Source organism: Antennarius striatus, chromosome 11 (assembly GCF_040054535.1).
Source record: "Antennarius striatus isolate MH-2024 chromosome 11, ASM4005453v1, whole genome shotgun sequence".
NCBI lineage: Eukaryota > Metazoa > Chordata > Actinopteri > Lophiiformes > Antennariidae > Antennarius > Antennarius striatus.
The window spans coordinates 12,380,529-12,397,500 of NC_090786.1; the positions used below are offsets into that span (position 1 = coordinate 12,380,529).

Consider the following 16,972-nt stretch of genomic DNA (forward strand, 5'->3'; position numbering starts at 1 on the left):
CTCCTAGACTAGAGTGTGGTGCAGCGCTGCTTTCAATTTGTTTGTTTTACAACTTAACTAGTAACAATTTCGGACATTTTACTAAAAAAAATGCCTATTGCTGCCAGCGTCTGCTGAATGTCAATAAAGTCTGGCTTTGTTTTCTGACGGTTGTCAAGATTCAATTCTTCCAGCTTCATCCTCTGAAAACTGGAGCACAGTTAGAAAATGTAATGGTAATTATTAGATCATTACTTTTATAAATTGTAAGATACGTTAATATAGAAATCAAATCAGGCCTCTATTGATAAATAAACCACCTTTAGAGCCACTGGTGTCTTTATGTGTCAAATACACCATTAATCTGATTTTCAGAACACATTCTGGCCTCAATAAGTCATTTCCCAAACGAACTGTAATACACCAGAAAAATATTTCACTTAATGGTGAAAAAAGTAGTCCTGAGCCGATCACACCCATCTCTCCTTGTTTATTCAGAAGGAACTGTGGAGAATGTGAAAAGAACAAGTGGTTGGGTGGACGAAAGTGTGTTGAAAGAATAATTACACCGTTAAACCCATGAATGTGCAGCGTATGATAATGTACGTGTGAATGAAAGTGTGTGTGTGTGTGTGTGTGTGTGTGTGTGTGTGTGTGTGTGTGTGTGTGTGTGTGTGTATGTGTGTGCATGCATGCACATGCATGCCTACATCTGTGGATGTGTGTTCAGGTGACAGCCAGACAGCTGACCACTATTCAACTGTGAAAAAGGTGCTGCTTATCAGTGCCAGGCAATGAAAACAGACAATGTCGCTATTCATCTACAGTGTGTGTGTGTGTGTGTGTGTGTGTGTGTGTGTGTGTGTGTGTGTGTGTGTGTGTGTGTGTTTGTGTGTCTGTTTTGTGTTCTTTCTACATTACTCTACCCTGCCAGTGATGTATAGAGTCTCATGGGATGAAAGTGAGACAATGGGTGCTTGATGTCATTCCCTTCCATAGGTGTGAGTCTGTCTTTGTGTCTTTGTGTGTTGCTGATCCCTCATCAGGCTCTTATTAACTATGTACACTAAGTGACCTTTGAGGAGGTGCTGATGGGCATCTGGGATCTGGCCAAGTTTCTCCTCAGTCACCTCTCACACCGTCCCGCCCTTTTTCTTCCTCCTCTGTTTAATCCACTGATCTGTCATGTCGTTTTTATGAAGTCCCTCATCATTACATGAAATCTACCATCTAATTCAGTCTGAAAGAGGGAGTCATCACTCTCCACAACAAATGTTTCCTCATTCAATCTGGAGTTGATATCCCTAATGTTGTATTTATTGTGTTTGATAACTCACAGATCTTTTTCTGGTTTTGAAGTGTCCCGTAAGGACAGGTCCTTCATGTGTTGTTCCAGTCTGGAGACAGAGTGTGCATTATCTCCACAACCAGCTGGAAGTAAGTCGTCACTTTATTGGCATTCATGCTTCACGTGCCTCCAAATGTCTCCACAAGTCAGGAAATATGGGCGGAACGTTGATGCATCTTGCATTTTGGAGAAAAAAAGATGCCCAAATATTTTTTCAGTTACATTATGACCTGCTTTGTACTGTTAATGTAAGTTCGACTCGTTTCAGATTTGACTGTGTTTATTCCATATGAAAAATGAAATGCAAGTGCAAAGGCATGCTTTTTTTTGAAAATTCAAAAAGCAGAAAATTAAATAATTACCATGTCCATCTACATCACAAGTGAAATTCTACTTTTTGTCCGGTGGTGATTTGTTTTTTTTGTAGTTTATTATTTAATTCAATACCTTATAAATTAATTGATTTTAATTCAATTCTCTTTTCAGTGCATTCATTGCATTTCATGAAGCTTTTGTTTCTCTCTGCTAGCAGGCAGTAAATTGTGTAAACGCTGCTGTGTGATAACCAGCTGGCTAAAGGACACCGAGCTGAAGGATTTATCAGATGCTGACGTGAAAAACTGAGCCTTTCAGAAGACAAAGGAGGAAACAGGCCAGGATCCTGAGTCTTGGTATGTGGGCTGTATGAAAATAAGTTGGACTAAAATACTTCAAATTTGGTTTTTAGTTAACAGGATATTAATGGATTTGGTGAGTTTAAGTAAACTCCCATCTCCAGCTTCAACTTTTCATTACAAATTAATTTGTTCATCTCATCTCCTTTTCATGTATGATGAATTATATCATGTATGAAAGCATGTAGCTTTATGAAAGACTCTGTGGTGTAACTTTAACAATTATATTTACTCCTCTTTCAGTGATTCCTTGCTGTTTCTGGTCATTTGTGAAGGAGTTGATGAGACTATTAGCAGCCTGCTGCAGTTCTTTGATATGATCACTGCATGTCGGCTGTGAGAGCTCGAGGATAAATCTACCATAATCGGAATAAGTGGATGATTGAAGTCAAAAAGTGACTATATTTGCTTGATTTATAAGTGGTTCCAATATTTTTCCATTAATCCATTATTATTGTGATAAGTTACTCTGTGCTTTGTCTCAGTAAAACTATTTAATCACCACATAGAGCATAAGCTTTGTTTGGATTCAAACTAAAGAGAATGTAAATGAACATAGGTGTTTAAAACCAGTAAACATCTTGCTGATGGTTCCAGTCAGTAACAGAGTTAGCTCTTTGTGGCTAAATTCTAATGTTAAAGAAATAGCACATTTCAAAAAAATATTCTTTATAAAAATTTCAAATATATTTTATTCATTTACTTTTTAAAAACAAAGATGTATTTCAGTAACAGAACTACTACCAGGTTAACTGATTGGAAAATATTCTCAAAGTATTTTTTTTTATTGCTACGGCAACAGTGAATTCAGGTGTTATGTATGATTTCTGCTTTCATACTATATAAGTTTAACTGAAGCATTTAAACAAAATTAAGTACAAAAAAAAAAAGACATTTGAAGAGTGATATTGAAAAATAGCAAGTATCAAAGACACACCAACCCAACATCGTTGGTTCTGTCAAGAGTCTCTTTATCTCTCTCTCTCTCTCTCTCTCTCTCTCTCTCTCTCTCTCTCTCTCTCTCTCTCTCTCTCTCTCTCTCTCTCTCTCTATCTCTCTCTCTCTCTCTCTCTCTCTCTCTCTCTCTCTCTCTTCCTTTCTCATTTATTTTCCACTTGTTTTTCTGGAAGATACCTTTTTCTGCCTTAAGCTCCTCTCCCCAATGGAAAAAGAAAATTATTCAAGTTTCCCTCATTCAGGCCACAAAAAAAGGCTGCTGTACAAAGTCAGTGGAAGCATCATCCAGCCTGTCGGTCCGTCTCCATCGATCTTCTTTTCCCAGCAGGAATTAAAGAAAAAGGCAGTTTCCTTATCATCTAGTATTCATCTAAATTACCAACTTTATACATTATTGAAACATACAAGTAAAGTATATCATCTACATCCGTTTGCTTAGATGTTGTTCCTGGGAGCTGGCAAGTGGTGCAGCCCACATTCTGTATCATTACTACAGCGCTTTTTGCACTGAAACATACTCACTCAGCTCCCTTTCCACTCTGTCTGTGAACACTCTCAAACGTCTATTCCCTCCAATATTTGTCTCACATCATTGGCTTCCCATTTCCTAACGCTACTGTCTAACTGATAAAACTGCTGTAAGATATCATAGAAGTGATTGGTTGTACTATGTCAAAAGAAGAAAGTAGAATTGTTGCAGAAAGTTCTACTAAATTGCAGGGAAACAATTAAAAACATCTGGTTTTCATTGTGAAATGAAATGATATTATCATGTGTTTTTCTTCCTTTGTGATTTCCTTGAGCTTTATTGGCGGGTGCTGCAGAGCCTGCAGCGTTCCCTCAACAATGTTCATGTGTCTAATTCATTCTGTATAAGCAGGAACAACACCTTAGATTACCTGACTGATAATTAAAGCTGAAAAAGTAAAAGCTTTACCATCCTACAACCTCTTGAAAGACTAAGTATTTGGCTGGTAACAGATTATGGGGTGCAGGTGAAATGAGAATGCATGTCTGCATGGACCAGGTTGGAAAAAAAGGGAGAGACCGTGGATTCTGTGAGTAGTACGGTGAGCTGTGTCACTGGAAGACGGTGTGGTAGGTGGGACACTGGTGGGACTTCATGTACTTGATGGCGAACTTGAGCTCCTTGCTCTTCTTATCCCACTTATGGATGGACATGAGCAACAGCTGCTGGTCCACCTTGCGGCCCATGATGAGGAAGTTGGAGCCCAGGCTGTCCAGCTGGGAGCAGGGGCAGTTGGCCCCATTCTTGATGTACAGGGTTAATTTCTTCAGGTCCTTCTTCCTCAGCCCACCCTGCTTCAACACTTTCTTCTTCTTCTGTGCTGCGATCAGTTTCCGGTCACCTTTCTCCTTCTTCACCTCCTTGATTTTCATCTTGAGGGCTGAGGTAGAAGAGAAGGAGAAATATTTAATTCAGTCCAACTTAAACAAATATTTACCCCCGAGAGGCTTATTCCCTTCCTTCGTGAGCTGCTACAATTTTTCTTCTTCTTGCTCGATGGACAGTGAGGTCACACTATTCTACTGTTTTATCCCTCTCCCAAGTGTCATTTAACCTCTTCTGCAGTGACTAAAAACTACATCTTGTGTGTATATTTGCATGTCTGACCTAGGAAACGCCATAAAGGAAAAAGTCTTTAACCTCTGATTGCAAATCTTGTTTAGTTTTTATAAATGCATAGGATCCAGTCCTTTCAGTGTAATGGAATGCTGTAAAAATAAATTGGCTTGTTTTAAGCAAATTAAATCCTAATTAGTTTCCAGGTTTTATGTTTATCGACTGTCTTTGGATGTTTAAAACATCTTAAGGCCTACTGGGTAGACTGCTCAAGCTATTTCAAGGTGGTTAAGCTCATTTTTAAAGACATATCTTCTCCATATTTTCCATATTTTTTTGCAATACTTTATGTATCTGTCTTCGATGTAGATTTTTTAGTTATATTCTGAAACATCTTTTTTGGGCTACGTATATAATCAACAACAAGTGTAGTGAACAGAGAACACATGAACCATGTCCTGTTGTCTTATGAAAAGCACCCTCAGTGGGGAATCCTGAGTCAGGCTCCCATTTTAAAGTTTCTTGTAAAAATTAAATCAAGCTGTGAATTTTATTTCATTTGAAGTCCATTACTCGCTGTCTGCTTACTTTGTTAAACAAAGACCAAACTTTAACTACCATAAAAAAACATTCATTTGTTTCTGCCATGTTGTTGTTAGTGTTCATGTTGTGGTCTACTAGGCTTATTTTTTGGATGTGTAAGCGAGATGTTATACTGCCAAATAATACTTGAAATTATATATGCTAACCTCGGGCATTCATCCTTTTTGATGTGGCCTAACATTACCAGTATTTTGATATGGGTCTCTTCTCTTCTTTCTCTCTCTGCATGCCAGTGGCCTAAATACACTGTCACTCAGAGAGAGGCTGAATAAATGTCTGAATATTAATATGTTTTTTTGGAAGGACTTAACAGTCTTACCCCTATAGATGCCTGTGTCAGATATAGACAGGTGGAGTTTGGTGATTAAAGCAAATAAAAGCTTTTATTTGGCTGTGCTTTTAATTGAAGTTTCACTTTCATTAAAATTCTCCAGCTGTGTAGCTATGCAAAGCCTTACAATGCTGTTTTTTCTTTCTCTTACAGGATTTTCTCATGCCAAATCTTGGAACTTCCATCGCATTGGTTTGAAGTCTTACAGAGCTCCAGTCCCAAGTCCAGATTTTTTGGACATAACCCTACATCCAGTCAAAGCATACCACTCCAGCTGAAGCAGAGAAATAGCTTTAATGAATGTTTAAGTGTTGTACTCCTTTGCTATTTTCTTTCTAGTGTGTGTTTCTTACACAAAAAATAGACAGCTGTTACTTCTCCTATGCTGGTATGAATATACAGTACAAGGTCTTTGCTTACAGCAAACTCAGCCTTGTCTCAGTCAAGACATGCAAACTTATCATGTTCCTTGTTAACAAGTTCATTTTTTGAAGATGTGAAAGATTAAAATTTTATTGCCAGAGGAATTCTCTGAACGAACATTTTGACAGGTGAAATTAATCATGGGTCTGGAAGGAGTGAATCATCAATATGTACTGCTGGAAGATTTCCTTTTCCCTTTCTGCCTGCTACCACTGCATAATGGTAGCTGTTCATTTCTATGCATGTTCAATGCTTGCAAAGTGATATCTTGTTCAAAAAGAAATGTGTGCATTGAGTTGCTTCACATCCACCTCCTGGTTCACTTGCAATTTTTCACTTGGGGAGTGTGTATGCTTTTATGTGTGTGTTGTGTGTATATCTTTGTGTGCGGATGCATTCATGTGAAGGTAATTTGGTTGCATCTGATGCAGCGGGACCCACGGTGCAGCCTGGCAAATATCCATGTGATAAGTTGTGCCCACTTTATGCAAACTCACATTCTTGAAAGTGAGCAGAGGTGAAGTTAAGGTGTAGAAGCAGATGGAAAGAGAAGGAGAGAGACGTGAGCTGTCATTTTGAGACAAATCAGATTTTTTGTTCAGCAAGCGAACTCCCCTACCAAACAGGTGTCAGCTTTCTGCTCATAGCTTGCCAGACCTGAATCAACCCCCCTCGTTTTTTTGTTCTTGTCATCTTTTTTTTTTTTTTTTGGTGTGACATTTGGCCAGATGGGGTAATAATGAAAGTACAGAGATCAGAGGATGTAATAAAAGACGACGTGCAACATGCTCTGAGGGTAAATGGTGTCTTCAGATGGAACAGTAATAAGATTCTTTGAGGTGTGAGATCAAGTTGTAATCAGCTATTGCCCTGCAAAAAAAAACCTACTGCAGAAACATTTTAGCCTTCATTTCCACATTACAGGTGGGTAGTGTACATTGGAAGTAATGAAAAAAAAGAATCTGATTCCTTGAAAAAACACCATTGTGTTGAAATATTGAGGAATATAATCCTATAAGTAGGAGAAAATAATAATAACTGTGATTGACGAAGGTTATGTTTAATTATGGGAGTGAGCCTACATTTTGGATACTGTGTACATTGTGATTTTTTTTACTTTTTGCTTTTGTTGTAATGTCGTTGGTATTTATTCATACATTTTTGTAGGCACAACTAATTGCCTGGAAATAGATAACAAAACTTCTTGTGAACTGCAGACATGTCATCTGCTGCAAAACTGCACCATAGAAATGGCTTTCAGAGATCTGGCCCCATTTCATTTTTAATTAAACTATTCCCACTAATCTTTCCAGAGACACAAGCCCTGTTCTGAGTTTACCAAGGTTATGAGGTTTTTTTTTTGTCTCCATATCAGAATCATATGACTAGAGAAAGTCAAAACCAGAATATCATTAAAAGCAGAAATAATAGAATAACTATGTTCTGGCTTCGTGTGCAGGTCATTACTGTGGTGATCTGGAAAGTAGAAGGTTGGGAAAATAGTGTTGAATAGTCACCAGGGACTCAAAGCAATTATACAAATTTAAAAATGAATGAGAAAATAAAAACCAGGCAGAGGGGAGCGAAAAAGTAGTGTTTGCCCATGTTAGTGCTTTTTCAACATTTTGTACAAGCACTAAAATGTAGTTTAATTTAGGAGGACAACAATTAATGAAATGATGCTGTTATAATGCTGGTCATAGACGGGATGACATTCAACAAGGTATCAACTGCTTTCAGTGCAGTTTAGTCAAATTTAGATCCCAAAAAATGTATGACTCAAAATTAAACTTGAAAAAATGTTGTTCACAGCGTTGTATTTGTAATTTAGTAAATTCTAAATTCTTTGTGTTGCATAAATTAAGTCTAGATTTGTTGCTGAGGCTTTCTGACGATTCCGTCACTTTCAGACGACCTTTGCCACCCCTCATTAGTCATTTCATGGTAGCTGCCTAATCCATTTTACACTGAAGATCAGGTGATAACACCTCAGTGATGGGTAATTCTAACCCTAAACGTTCAGGTTATGGGATGGATCAAGCTGTTAAGCAGATGTTCTCACTGCCTGCAGTCAGCAGAGGTGTTTGCTGCTTTGATTATATGCAGGTCTTCCTCATTCGATTGCTAGTACTTACCAAAGTCGCTGGCACAGTAATGCTCCATGATGTTGTCTGCTTTAAGTTCGTTGTCACAAGGAGGACACACCTTTGACACTGAGGAGACAGAAATGGTTTTTTTTTGTTAGCAACTGTAGCATTTATTCCAGTAAAACCAGATTCATTAATGATAAGTTCAAAAAGCGCATTTTGCAAAACCAAAGGTGTTGGTATAAGACCCTTAAATATGAAATGGTTATTGCCTGAAGGCTTTAAAAGCACTTATCTTTGGCCCCTCTCATCCTGTCAGACGCTGTTAGCTGTGTTACATCTAAAAACCCCAGTAGGTTTACTGATGTTTGTCCTGCAATTACAGCAGGGAAAATGTTTTCATTCTGGTCGTTGTATATTTTGGTGGTGCAGGTGGGGTCTAGGCTGTGCGGAAAGATAAATGCTGCAACAGGAGCAGCTAAACATGGTGAAAGCTGATTCGGTGCACAGACGCAGCCAGCACTCAGGTCTGTACACATTGTGAAACAGCAAGAGGAAACCGACGCAACAAGTTCAGTTTATTTTTAACTTGAAATTTATGGTCATGCCTGCTTTGCTCAAAAGCGTGTTTAGCTTAACAAACCTTGATTTGAGGCTGCTGATTGCTGCTATTGTACACCTACTCTGCAGAGAAACACAATGAGAGAGGCGTATACAAGAGGCCCGTAATATTTGTTGCATATTTCTGTTCCTTTATGTATACAGCATAAATCTGACTAGAAAAAAAAATCAGGATATTTTGCCTTGATCAAATATTTTTTTCAGTTCTATCTCTCCTTTATTAAACTCATATTCAAAGGCTCAAACTTTTCTTTCTTACGGAGGCGAGTGTTTCCTTTTCAATTTTTTACCAAAGCCTCCTTATTACAAAGCTTTATTATAGAACAATTACTAAGCAAACTCCATAAAACCCCAAAAGGGCTTGATGTAGCTGCACTCATCTAATCCAACACAGCCTGGTGCCGATGAAGTGAACAAGGTATAATATTTGAACGGATGTGGTATAGAAATCTTCCCCTCACCACATACGTACATACACAGGATAGAGAAATATTGTTGGAGAAAACTTGTCTGTCAGGTCAACAGTGCTATCCTTCCACTGACTAAACAGTATTTTTGTTCAGGGGGCGGCTGAATTTTTCATTCACTAAACCAAAATATGTCTGGATCTCTCTTTTGGAAGCCAACTGTTCTCTTTCTTTTCCTGCGTGTCTCACTTGCACAAATGCGCAAAGGATTATCCTACTGAGGTCCACAAAGGCCCCTGGGTCAAAAGTCAGGGTTCAAGGGGTTATCGCCCGGCCCAAGCCTCAGCATCAGAGCAGATAATGAGAGAGGTCTATGTTTTGCATTTTCTGCTGCTCAGGTACTCACCCCAACTGAGAATGTGTATGTCTGTATGCACTCTCATGTGTGTGTTAGAGAACCATGTTCTTATAGCTCTTAACATATTGACTTGCGAGGCCTGCGTGCATCAGGATTTTAATAGTCTGGTGCTGACATACAGATCAGGAGAAGAGCATAGAAACGCAGCAAAGACAGAACTACATACTGATCAGATAACTGATGCCAAAACTGGAATAGTCTGTTCTGGATGATTCCCCTTGAAGCAGTGATGTCGGTAATTGATGCTGGATTTGTACAGATGATGAATTGGCAGGAGGTTCAATTGTATGGATGCCAGAGTATTTGTCAGGAGAAAGCAGCCCCTCCATGAAGCTCGGTTGCATTTGGACTGAAACCCATCATTTAAGCTCATCAGGGCCCGGTCTGTTGGGGAATCACGAATGGGAATCGCCACTGCATGGCTTGTTCTTTCTGTTTATTTTCTTCTCTTTTTTTGTCGGACATTTCGACATGAGATCATTATACATTGACAACTTGTGTGCTGATTTTTCTTCAGTTGCGCACAGGGTTCTTGCGGACTCTCTAAAGTTTTAAATCACACAGACTAATGTTAAAATATGGTCTCTGTGAGTGGTTGCTGTGGAGGACGAAGGAGTCGAGGAATTAACAATATAAAGAAAAAGGATGATTTGACCGGAGGGAGGAGGGAGGTGGTCTTTGGGAAAGCTCTGCTGTTAATCTTCAAGGCAGAGTGGATATGACGTGCGGCAGGAGTCCACTAATTCATCTGCACAACTTCACTTAGTCATAGCTCTGAAGTTCATATCACTTCCTCCGTTTCAGCCTCTGCTGTATATTTTGTCTGCTGTCCCCCTCTCCCAGTCCTTCTCCTTCTTGTTTGTAACTTCAAGTATTTAGACGAGTTAACCTAGAGCATAAGAAACATGATTCTGGCTTGCATTTGATTTTGCTGATGGAGAAAAATGGTTTGGAAAAAGGAAATTTTAGACATAAAGCCACAACATGATAACACAGGCATGATGTCATCATCAGTAGGTGCAGAAGGACACTGCTTTGTGCATTTACATGATTTTGTTGTACACTTCATTGCTTATAGACATCATAGTGAGCACATCTTAGATTATCCCTGAAAAACTTAAACGATCACAACATGGCACTTAAAAGCTGCTGAAAACACTGTAAATCACTTTTTATATTTACAACATTTCACACGGTTGTTGCCTCTGCTCATCATCTCTGACTTATGTACACATATTCAGAAAAATAAAGAGCAGATCCAAAAATAACAGACCAGATTCCATGACATGTCTTGTACTGCACGTATCTGTCTGCAGTCTGAGCATCTTGAAGGAATGTTCCAGTTAAAGTATGCTCAGGTCACTTTGCAAGGCCTCATTTGGCCCTTTGGATTAGGAGCTGCAGCACTTATGATATAAAATGGTACTGGGCAGCGAAGGAAATGCAGCGTGTGATTAATGTTGGCGGGCCCAACATCAGTCTTAATGTGGCATGCAGACAGACAACAGAGGACTTAAATATGGCCCATAGGGCCCCCAAAACACAACACACTCCTTGCATCTGTAGGAATCCTATACAGAAGAGAAAATACTTTGTCAAAAAGCTGAGGCAGTCTTCCATGCACAGGGCATTGGATCACATTTTCCCTTTCATATTGCAGCCAGGGCCACATGAGTAGCACCCATTGTGCTGCTGAGGACCTGACAGTGTTGCCTGTCTCCTTTAGCAAGGATGTAACTTAAACTGGCCACGTAAAGGAGTACAGCGAGGACAGACTATCTTTCACACCACACAATTCCAAAGACTGTACAACAAGAATATTGTCTCAAGCATTTTCAGTGAAAACATACAGTTTGAGTTATAAATTTTATCCCACACCCAGTGCAGGATCCGGCCTGCGGTTTTGAAGGTAGCATAAATCCATGAGGTGGAGGTGATGGGCTGCAGTAGCTCTGCTTTGCCTGACAGCCTGGGGTCTCTTTGGTTGGTGGTTTGCGTCTCTGGCTCGGTTTAATATCAGACGTATATTTCACACGATCACACCTCACAGGACCTCTTACACACCTGTACACACCCACAGGCATAAATGTCAACACTTGCCAAAAATTATCCACAAAAACACACTCACCCTCAGCTTCCACTCAGGATGTAGAGGTGGTGTTCTGCTGTATAATACCATGGAAAGTGAATCTAAGTCTGTGTTGTTTTATGTTATGCAATGGCAGAATAGCTGAAATACACTCGGGCTCATTAGACACTGAGATCAGCAGTTTGGACAGCAATTAATTACAGATTGTAATAAGATCCAATTATAAAAAAATCACCCACATTACCAAGGATGTCCTCATATGATCCTTTGAGTATCTGTCGTGTGTGTGTGTGTGTGTGTGTGTGTGTGTGTGTGTGTGTGTGTGTGTGTGTGTGTGTGTGTGTGTGTGTGTGTGTGTGTGTGTGTGTGTGTGTGTGTGTGTGTGTGCCGGGGAGAGAGAGCCAAAAAGTCATCAGGAGGGTGTCATCAGCACATCTGAGAATCTGTGGTTCTTAACAAAACGTCAGATAGAGCCTGTGGGCTACAAGTGATACGGGTTCAATCTCAGTTTCAAGCACACACACACACACACACACACACACACACACACACACACACACACACACACACACACACACACACACACACACACACACACACACACACACACATAAGCATACACACTGACGTGTAATTGTTAAATTCCCAGTAACTGAAGTTTCATTTCAACCTGTTTCGTAAACACAAATAATAATTAAACCTTTTTTCACTCTGCAGGAAACTGCTTCATGACAAAGATCATACGGTGATCTCTTTACACGACTAATCTATCTGCTATGGTCATTATTTCATCAGACTGGATCAACAAACAGTTGCCTGTTGGTGGAGGTGGCAGACTAAGTTTAGGCTGCCTCCTTCTAGTGGTGCATGTAAAAGAATGAGTTATGGCTCTGCAAAGCCAAAATGTCAAATAGTTGATACCAGTCCTACAAAAACAGAACAACCATTTTCCCTGGAATAAGCCAGCGCTGTATAAATTCACCAAAGGATCCTCCAATAACAATCCCTCTTTTTAGTAATGGAGGTATATTAGATATCAGCATGCTGTGAACATTATTGATAAAAAAATAAACAGTGATATGTGGCGCAAATTTTTCTGACAGGACTAAAACCTTCAAAATCAGTTTAATAACTCAAAGAATTGTTCAAGTTAAGGAAAACAAATGCGGTACATATATAAACACATACATGCCAAAGACAATTCCCCTACGATATATAAGAAATGTCATCAAATGGCTAAATGCATGAATAAAGAGAATAATTAAACACTTTTTTGGGTCTTCACTGAAAGCAGACAACCAGAGACTTGTTCTGCTGCAGGAAGCAGCTTTTCTCCCATTCTGTGTGCCGTCTGCTTCTCTCTGCTCTCCCACTTCCCTCTCCTACTCCTCTCCATTCAGCTCTCTCTGGGACAATCACACTTCAGCCGTTCCTTTTCTCTGCCTGCCTCTCTTGTCCTGTCATGTCCACTAATTACTGAGGAGCTCAGTAATTGGCCTTGTGGCTAATTGGCCTGCTGGCAGCCAGACCCAACAAAAGCCTGGCAGGCTGGTGCACAGTGGGGAGCGTCCCCCTCCACCGTCTAGAAACTCTCATCTACTCCCTTTCTCCCCCTCCCAGGGTGACTGCTCAAGTAGTCGAGGTGCACGCACGCACGCGCACACACACACACACACACACACACACGCACGCACGCACACACACACACACACACACACACACACAGACACTCGTGTGCGTGCAGACAGACACCTATTTCTTTCTACTTATTTTCTACTTACCGTCATCACTTACAACTCGTCCCGTCCGTCTCTCCTCTTAGATACTCCCTGTGAAAATTGCTGTAACATTTTCCATTTTTGTGAGTCAGATCCCTCCTAGAAATACTTGTATAGTAATTTATCTTCTTACTTTCTCCATCTAGGGTTCATGTCTTTATTTAGTGATTCTTTGCTAACCAGCTTGTGAGCAAGACAGCTTGAAATGTGACTTTCTCTTTTCATTCAGATTGACTGGGTCCTGAAAGATAACGATTCACATCAATGTGTTTGTACACGTGTGTCAACATAGCAATAAAGATGCCTTTAACATCACATTCATCTTAACCCAGACAAGAGATCTGACTACTGGAATCTTTCCGTCTCCCGTCTGTCTCCCGTTGGTCTCTCTGTCTGTCTCCCTGAGGTGCATATGGATGCCAGGCACCCGTCCTGAGGTGTCCACTCACTCCAGAATATCCACCCTGCTTTAGTCTCCCTGTCTCACCTTCTCTGGATATTCTCTCAATCAAACTCTCATCTATCATCTTTACAGCAGATGGCAGGTCAAACTCTCACTGTTTGTGAATCTGCAGGGTCTTGAAGGCTCATTTATCTACATTACACCGCCATTCAAAGAATTGATATTTTACAGAGCAGGGTTAAACTTTTCAGATGTATATATATTTATATATTTCAATTTTTGCATTGGGGTGATAATGTAACAATGATTTCTACAATTTCATTTGTTGAACCTGATTCAACAAACTTCAAGTTTGCAATATGTTTTATTCCTCACAAGCAGTAGAAGATATTTTTTGTCGAGCAAGGCACACCCTGCTTTTAATATCGATGATCAATACATTACGTGTTATGTATCTTGGAAAATTTTAACTCTGTGGTGTATTAAACCAATTGTAATGTGAGTGCTGAGCTTTTCTTATGCCATTTTGTATTTTAAGAGGACAGTGAAAGTTAAGTTTTAATACTCTTAATATGTTAAAAAAAAAAGCAAAAAAACATTTTACCTGCTGTACTGAATCAAACTTTACTGCCATTGAGGGAGTTACACTAAAATAAAAGGTTTTTGCAGATTTTAACCTGCATGAGCTCATAGAAAATTTTGTGTGCGAGTTTGCATGAGATAGAGTATGTGTTCAAGTAGGTGCATGTGTGCTTATCTGCCCTACCTGGTGGCTGTGTCGCATGGTTTCCAGTGAACTGCATGGGAATGCAAAGGTCGTTATCAATGGGAAACTTATCACAGGTCAGCATCTCTGGCCATGGAAAGCCATAGGTCTCCATCACCGGAGCGCAGCTGTCCCTCACGGCCTCACACAGCGAGCGGCAGGGATAGATGGGCCTGTCCAGGCAGACTGGAGCAAACAGCGAACACAGGAAGACCTGAGTGTCAGCGTGACATCTTTTGGCCAGGAGAGGCACCCAACTCCCCGCCTGCTGCTTGACTTCAGGCATGGTCTCGTGGTCCAGGAGGTTGGGCAGTCTCATCTTCTTGTAGCCCACGCTGTGGCAGAGGCGCAGGTCAGCTGGTATGTCAACACACTGGGGCTGTTTGGTGTAGAAGCGTCCATTGTGGAAGTTGTCCGATTGCCAGCTGTAGTAGTCGTACTCATCTGCTGCTGAGACGGTGAGGAGGAGAAGGAGGAAGGAGAAGAGCGAAAGGCCCAGTGCCAAGCTGAAGGAGTTCTGGGTTAATGCCCAGCTAGGATGCTTTAGTATGTGTGCCATGCTTCTTTGCGCTCGCACCAACAATTTGAGATGGTTGTATCCAAAGTCTCCAACGTAACTCAGTGAAGACAAAATACAGATAGAAGAAAGGAACAAGTGGGGCAGGCGTGCAAGCTGTAATCCCTTTTTAGTGTCCTAAGTGTAGGCAGAGTGGATTGAAAACAAAAATATTTAATCCCCTTCTTCTTTGGAGAGTCAGCCCTTTAAGCTTCACTGAAAGACGTCTGAGACAGTGTCTGTGTGTGTTTGTGTGTATGTGTGTGTGTGTGTATGTATGTGTGTGTGTGTATGTGTGTGTGTGTGTGTGTGTGTGTGTATGTAGATGTGCCTCAGGTGATGGAGTGGGGAGGCAGCAGTCAAGAAAAGGTGAGCACGCGAGTAGGAGTGTTTGCTTCTAACTTTCCCTGCTCACAGTTTCTCACCCTCCTCCTTCTATCTCCAGCCCTTCCCTGCCCTCTGTCAGTCTGTAGCCGTGAGAAGGACTACCTTCGGTTTTAAGAGGCAGTGGTAGCGCCTCTCTGTGGCCGCCTGCCCCCAAACTGGCTCCTGGACCACTCACCTTCCTACTGGACTCCCCTGCTCTCACTCACAACAACCTCAACCAATCAAAGTCAACCTGCCTTCAGGACACTCCCCCCACTCCTTATCCCTCAAAACTCCTCCTCTAGAAGTTATCATGAGAGAGAGGGGGAGAGAGAGAGAGAGAGAGAGAGAGAGACAGAGAGAGAGAGAGAGGGAGAGAGAGAGAGAACCATGCACCAGCAACTGTATTTTTATATTCATCTCTCTAGTATGCTGAATTCTTTTGTCAGAAGCACAGACCCACCTTCAGTTTGGCTGTTCTTGTCATACATTTATAGACTTTCCACCCATCAAGTGTCTGTTTATCAGTGGCTCAACAACTTTCTACACATGTCACCACTGATTTCTGCTTTCCATTGAAGCATCTTGTGGTTTAAGGAACTTCTTCTTGACCCTCACACATGAGCACAAGTGTAGATATAAATGCTGGAGTTCCAGGAGAGTGCTTTGTAGTTTACACATGGCCAGATGGATTACTATCTGAACAGAGGAACTCTGACCTTCAATCTCTTTCTATCAGAACCTGACTGAGCCGGGGCCTTCCCCTTGGTGGCTAATTCAGATAAAGGTGCATGTTTGGATGAAGTGGGTTGTAGCATTGTTGGCTGGACATGTGAATGAAATGTAAATGTAGGTTTGTCCAAATATCAGCAATGTATTTACTTGATGTTACCCCTTGATATTTTATCATGATGCAGCCACATACTAATGATGAATATGATGTAAAAGACACTTCCAGATCTCTTCTCTGCTGACTTGATCTGATCATATGCTCTTTTAAGGAATACGATTGTTGTACTAATCACTTCTACTTTGAAAAGACATGCCTGTGTAGGTTTTCAGTCATACAGGCTGAGGTAAATCAAGGAGAACAAAAAGAATCAACTGGACTTGCTTTAGGTTGGTTGTATTCATTTCACCTCTCATCCAAAAAGTCTCTTCAGCTCATAAAGAACAGAAGAAGCCTCTGTCTTTAACCAACCCAAAATCAATCCAGTTGACTATCTTGTGATCTTGTTGATTTACTTTGAAAGGATTTGAACTTGTTCTAGCCGTATCTTTCCAAACTACAGTTCAAGTTGCTGTTGACTTCTTGGTGTGCACTGACACCACAGAGTGATTATTCTTGGAAATGAAACACCTCCAGCATAACAAACAAGCATAATGTTTTCTAGGAGAAGCTTTCGCAACTGGACAGTGGAAAGATGAGAAGGTGGTGAGCTGGAATGTTGTTGGTATTAAAAGCATTGCTTTGTTTCAATGTTTTGATAGTAAACAGTAATTGTCCTTATAATCTTTTCTTCTATTAGCTCATTCTTCTATCCTCTATGTTTTGTCATTCACCTATAGAAAAGAGCTCTG

General features: G+C 40.5%; 1 protein-coding gene and 1 long non-coding RNA gene across 2 annotated transcripts; one reads left to right on the forward strand and one right to left on the reverse strand.

Annotated features, from left to right (window-relative positions):
- Positions 1-1,014: 1,014 nt before the first annotated feature.
- On the forward strand, positions 1,015-8,022 carry LOC137603861 (uncharacterized). Its single transcript, XR_011037333.1, has 3 exons — positions 1,015-1,416; positions 1,857-1,998; positions 5,631-8,022. It is a non-coding gene; the product is annotated as an uncharacterized lncRNA (long non-coding RNA).
- Positions 1,993-15,502, reverse strand: sfrp5 (secreted frizzled-related protein 5). Its single transcript, XM_068327680.1, has 3 exons — positions 14,470-15,502; positions 8,036-8,113; positions 1,993-4,367 (listed from the first exon to the last, which is right to left on the reverse strand). Exons 1-3 carry the CDS (start codon positions 15,026-15,028, stop codon positions 4,039-4,041), a joined length of 966 nt encoding a protein of 321 aa, XP_068183781.1. The 5' UTR covers positions 15,029-15,502; the 3' UTR covers positions 1,993-4,038.
- Positions 15,503-16,972: the final 1,470 nt, after the last annotated feature.

What these genes read in the sequence shown, in the direction of transcription:
- sfrp5 (XM_068327680.1), bottom strand. Translation starts at nt 15,028, where the DNA reads ATGGCACACATACTAAAGCATCCTAGCTGGGCATTAACCCAGAACTCC. An exon ending in CCATGCGACACAGCCACCAG is followed by an intron (nt 8,114 to 14,469) that starts GTAGGGCAGATA and finishes CTGTCTCCTCAG; the next exon opens with TGTCAAAGGTGTGTCCTCCT. An exon ending in TTACTGTGCCAGCGACTTTG is followed by an intron (nt 4,368 to 8,035) that starts GTAAGTACTAGC and finishes CTTCTACCTCAG; the next exon opens with CCCTCAAGATGAAAATCAAG.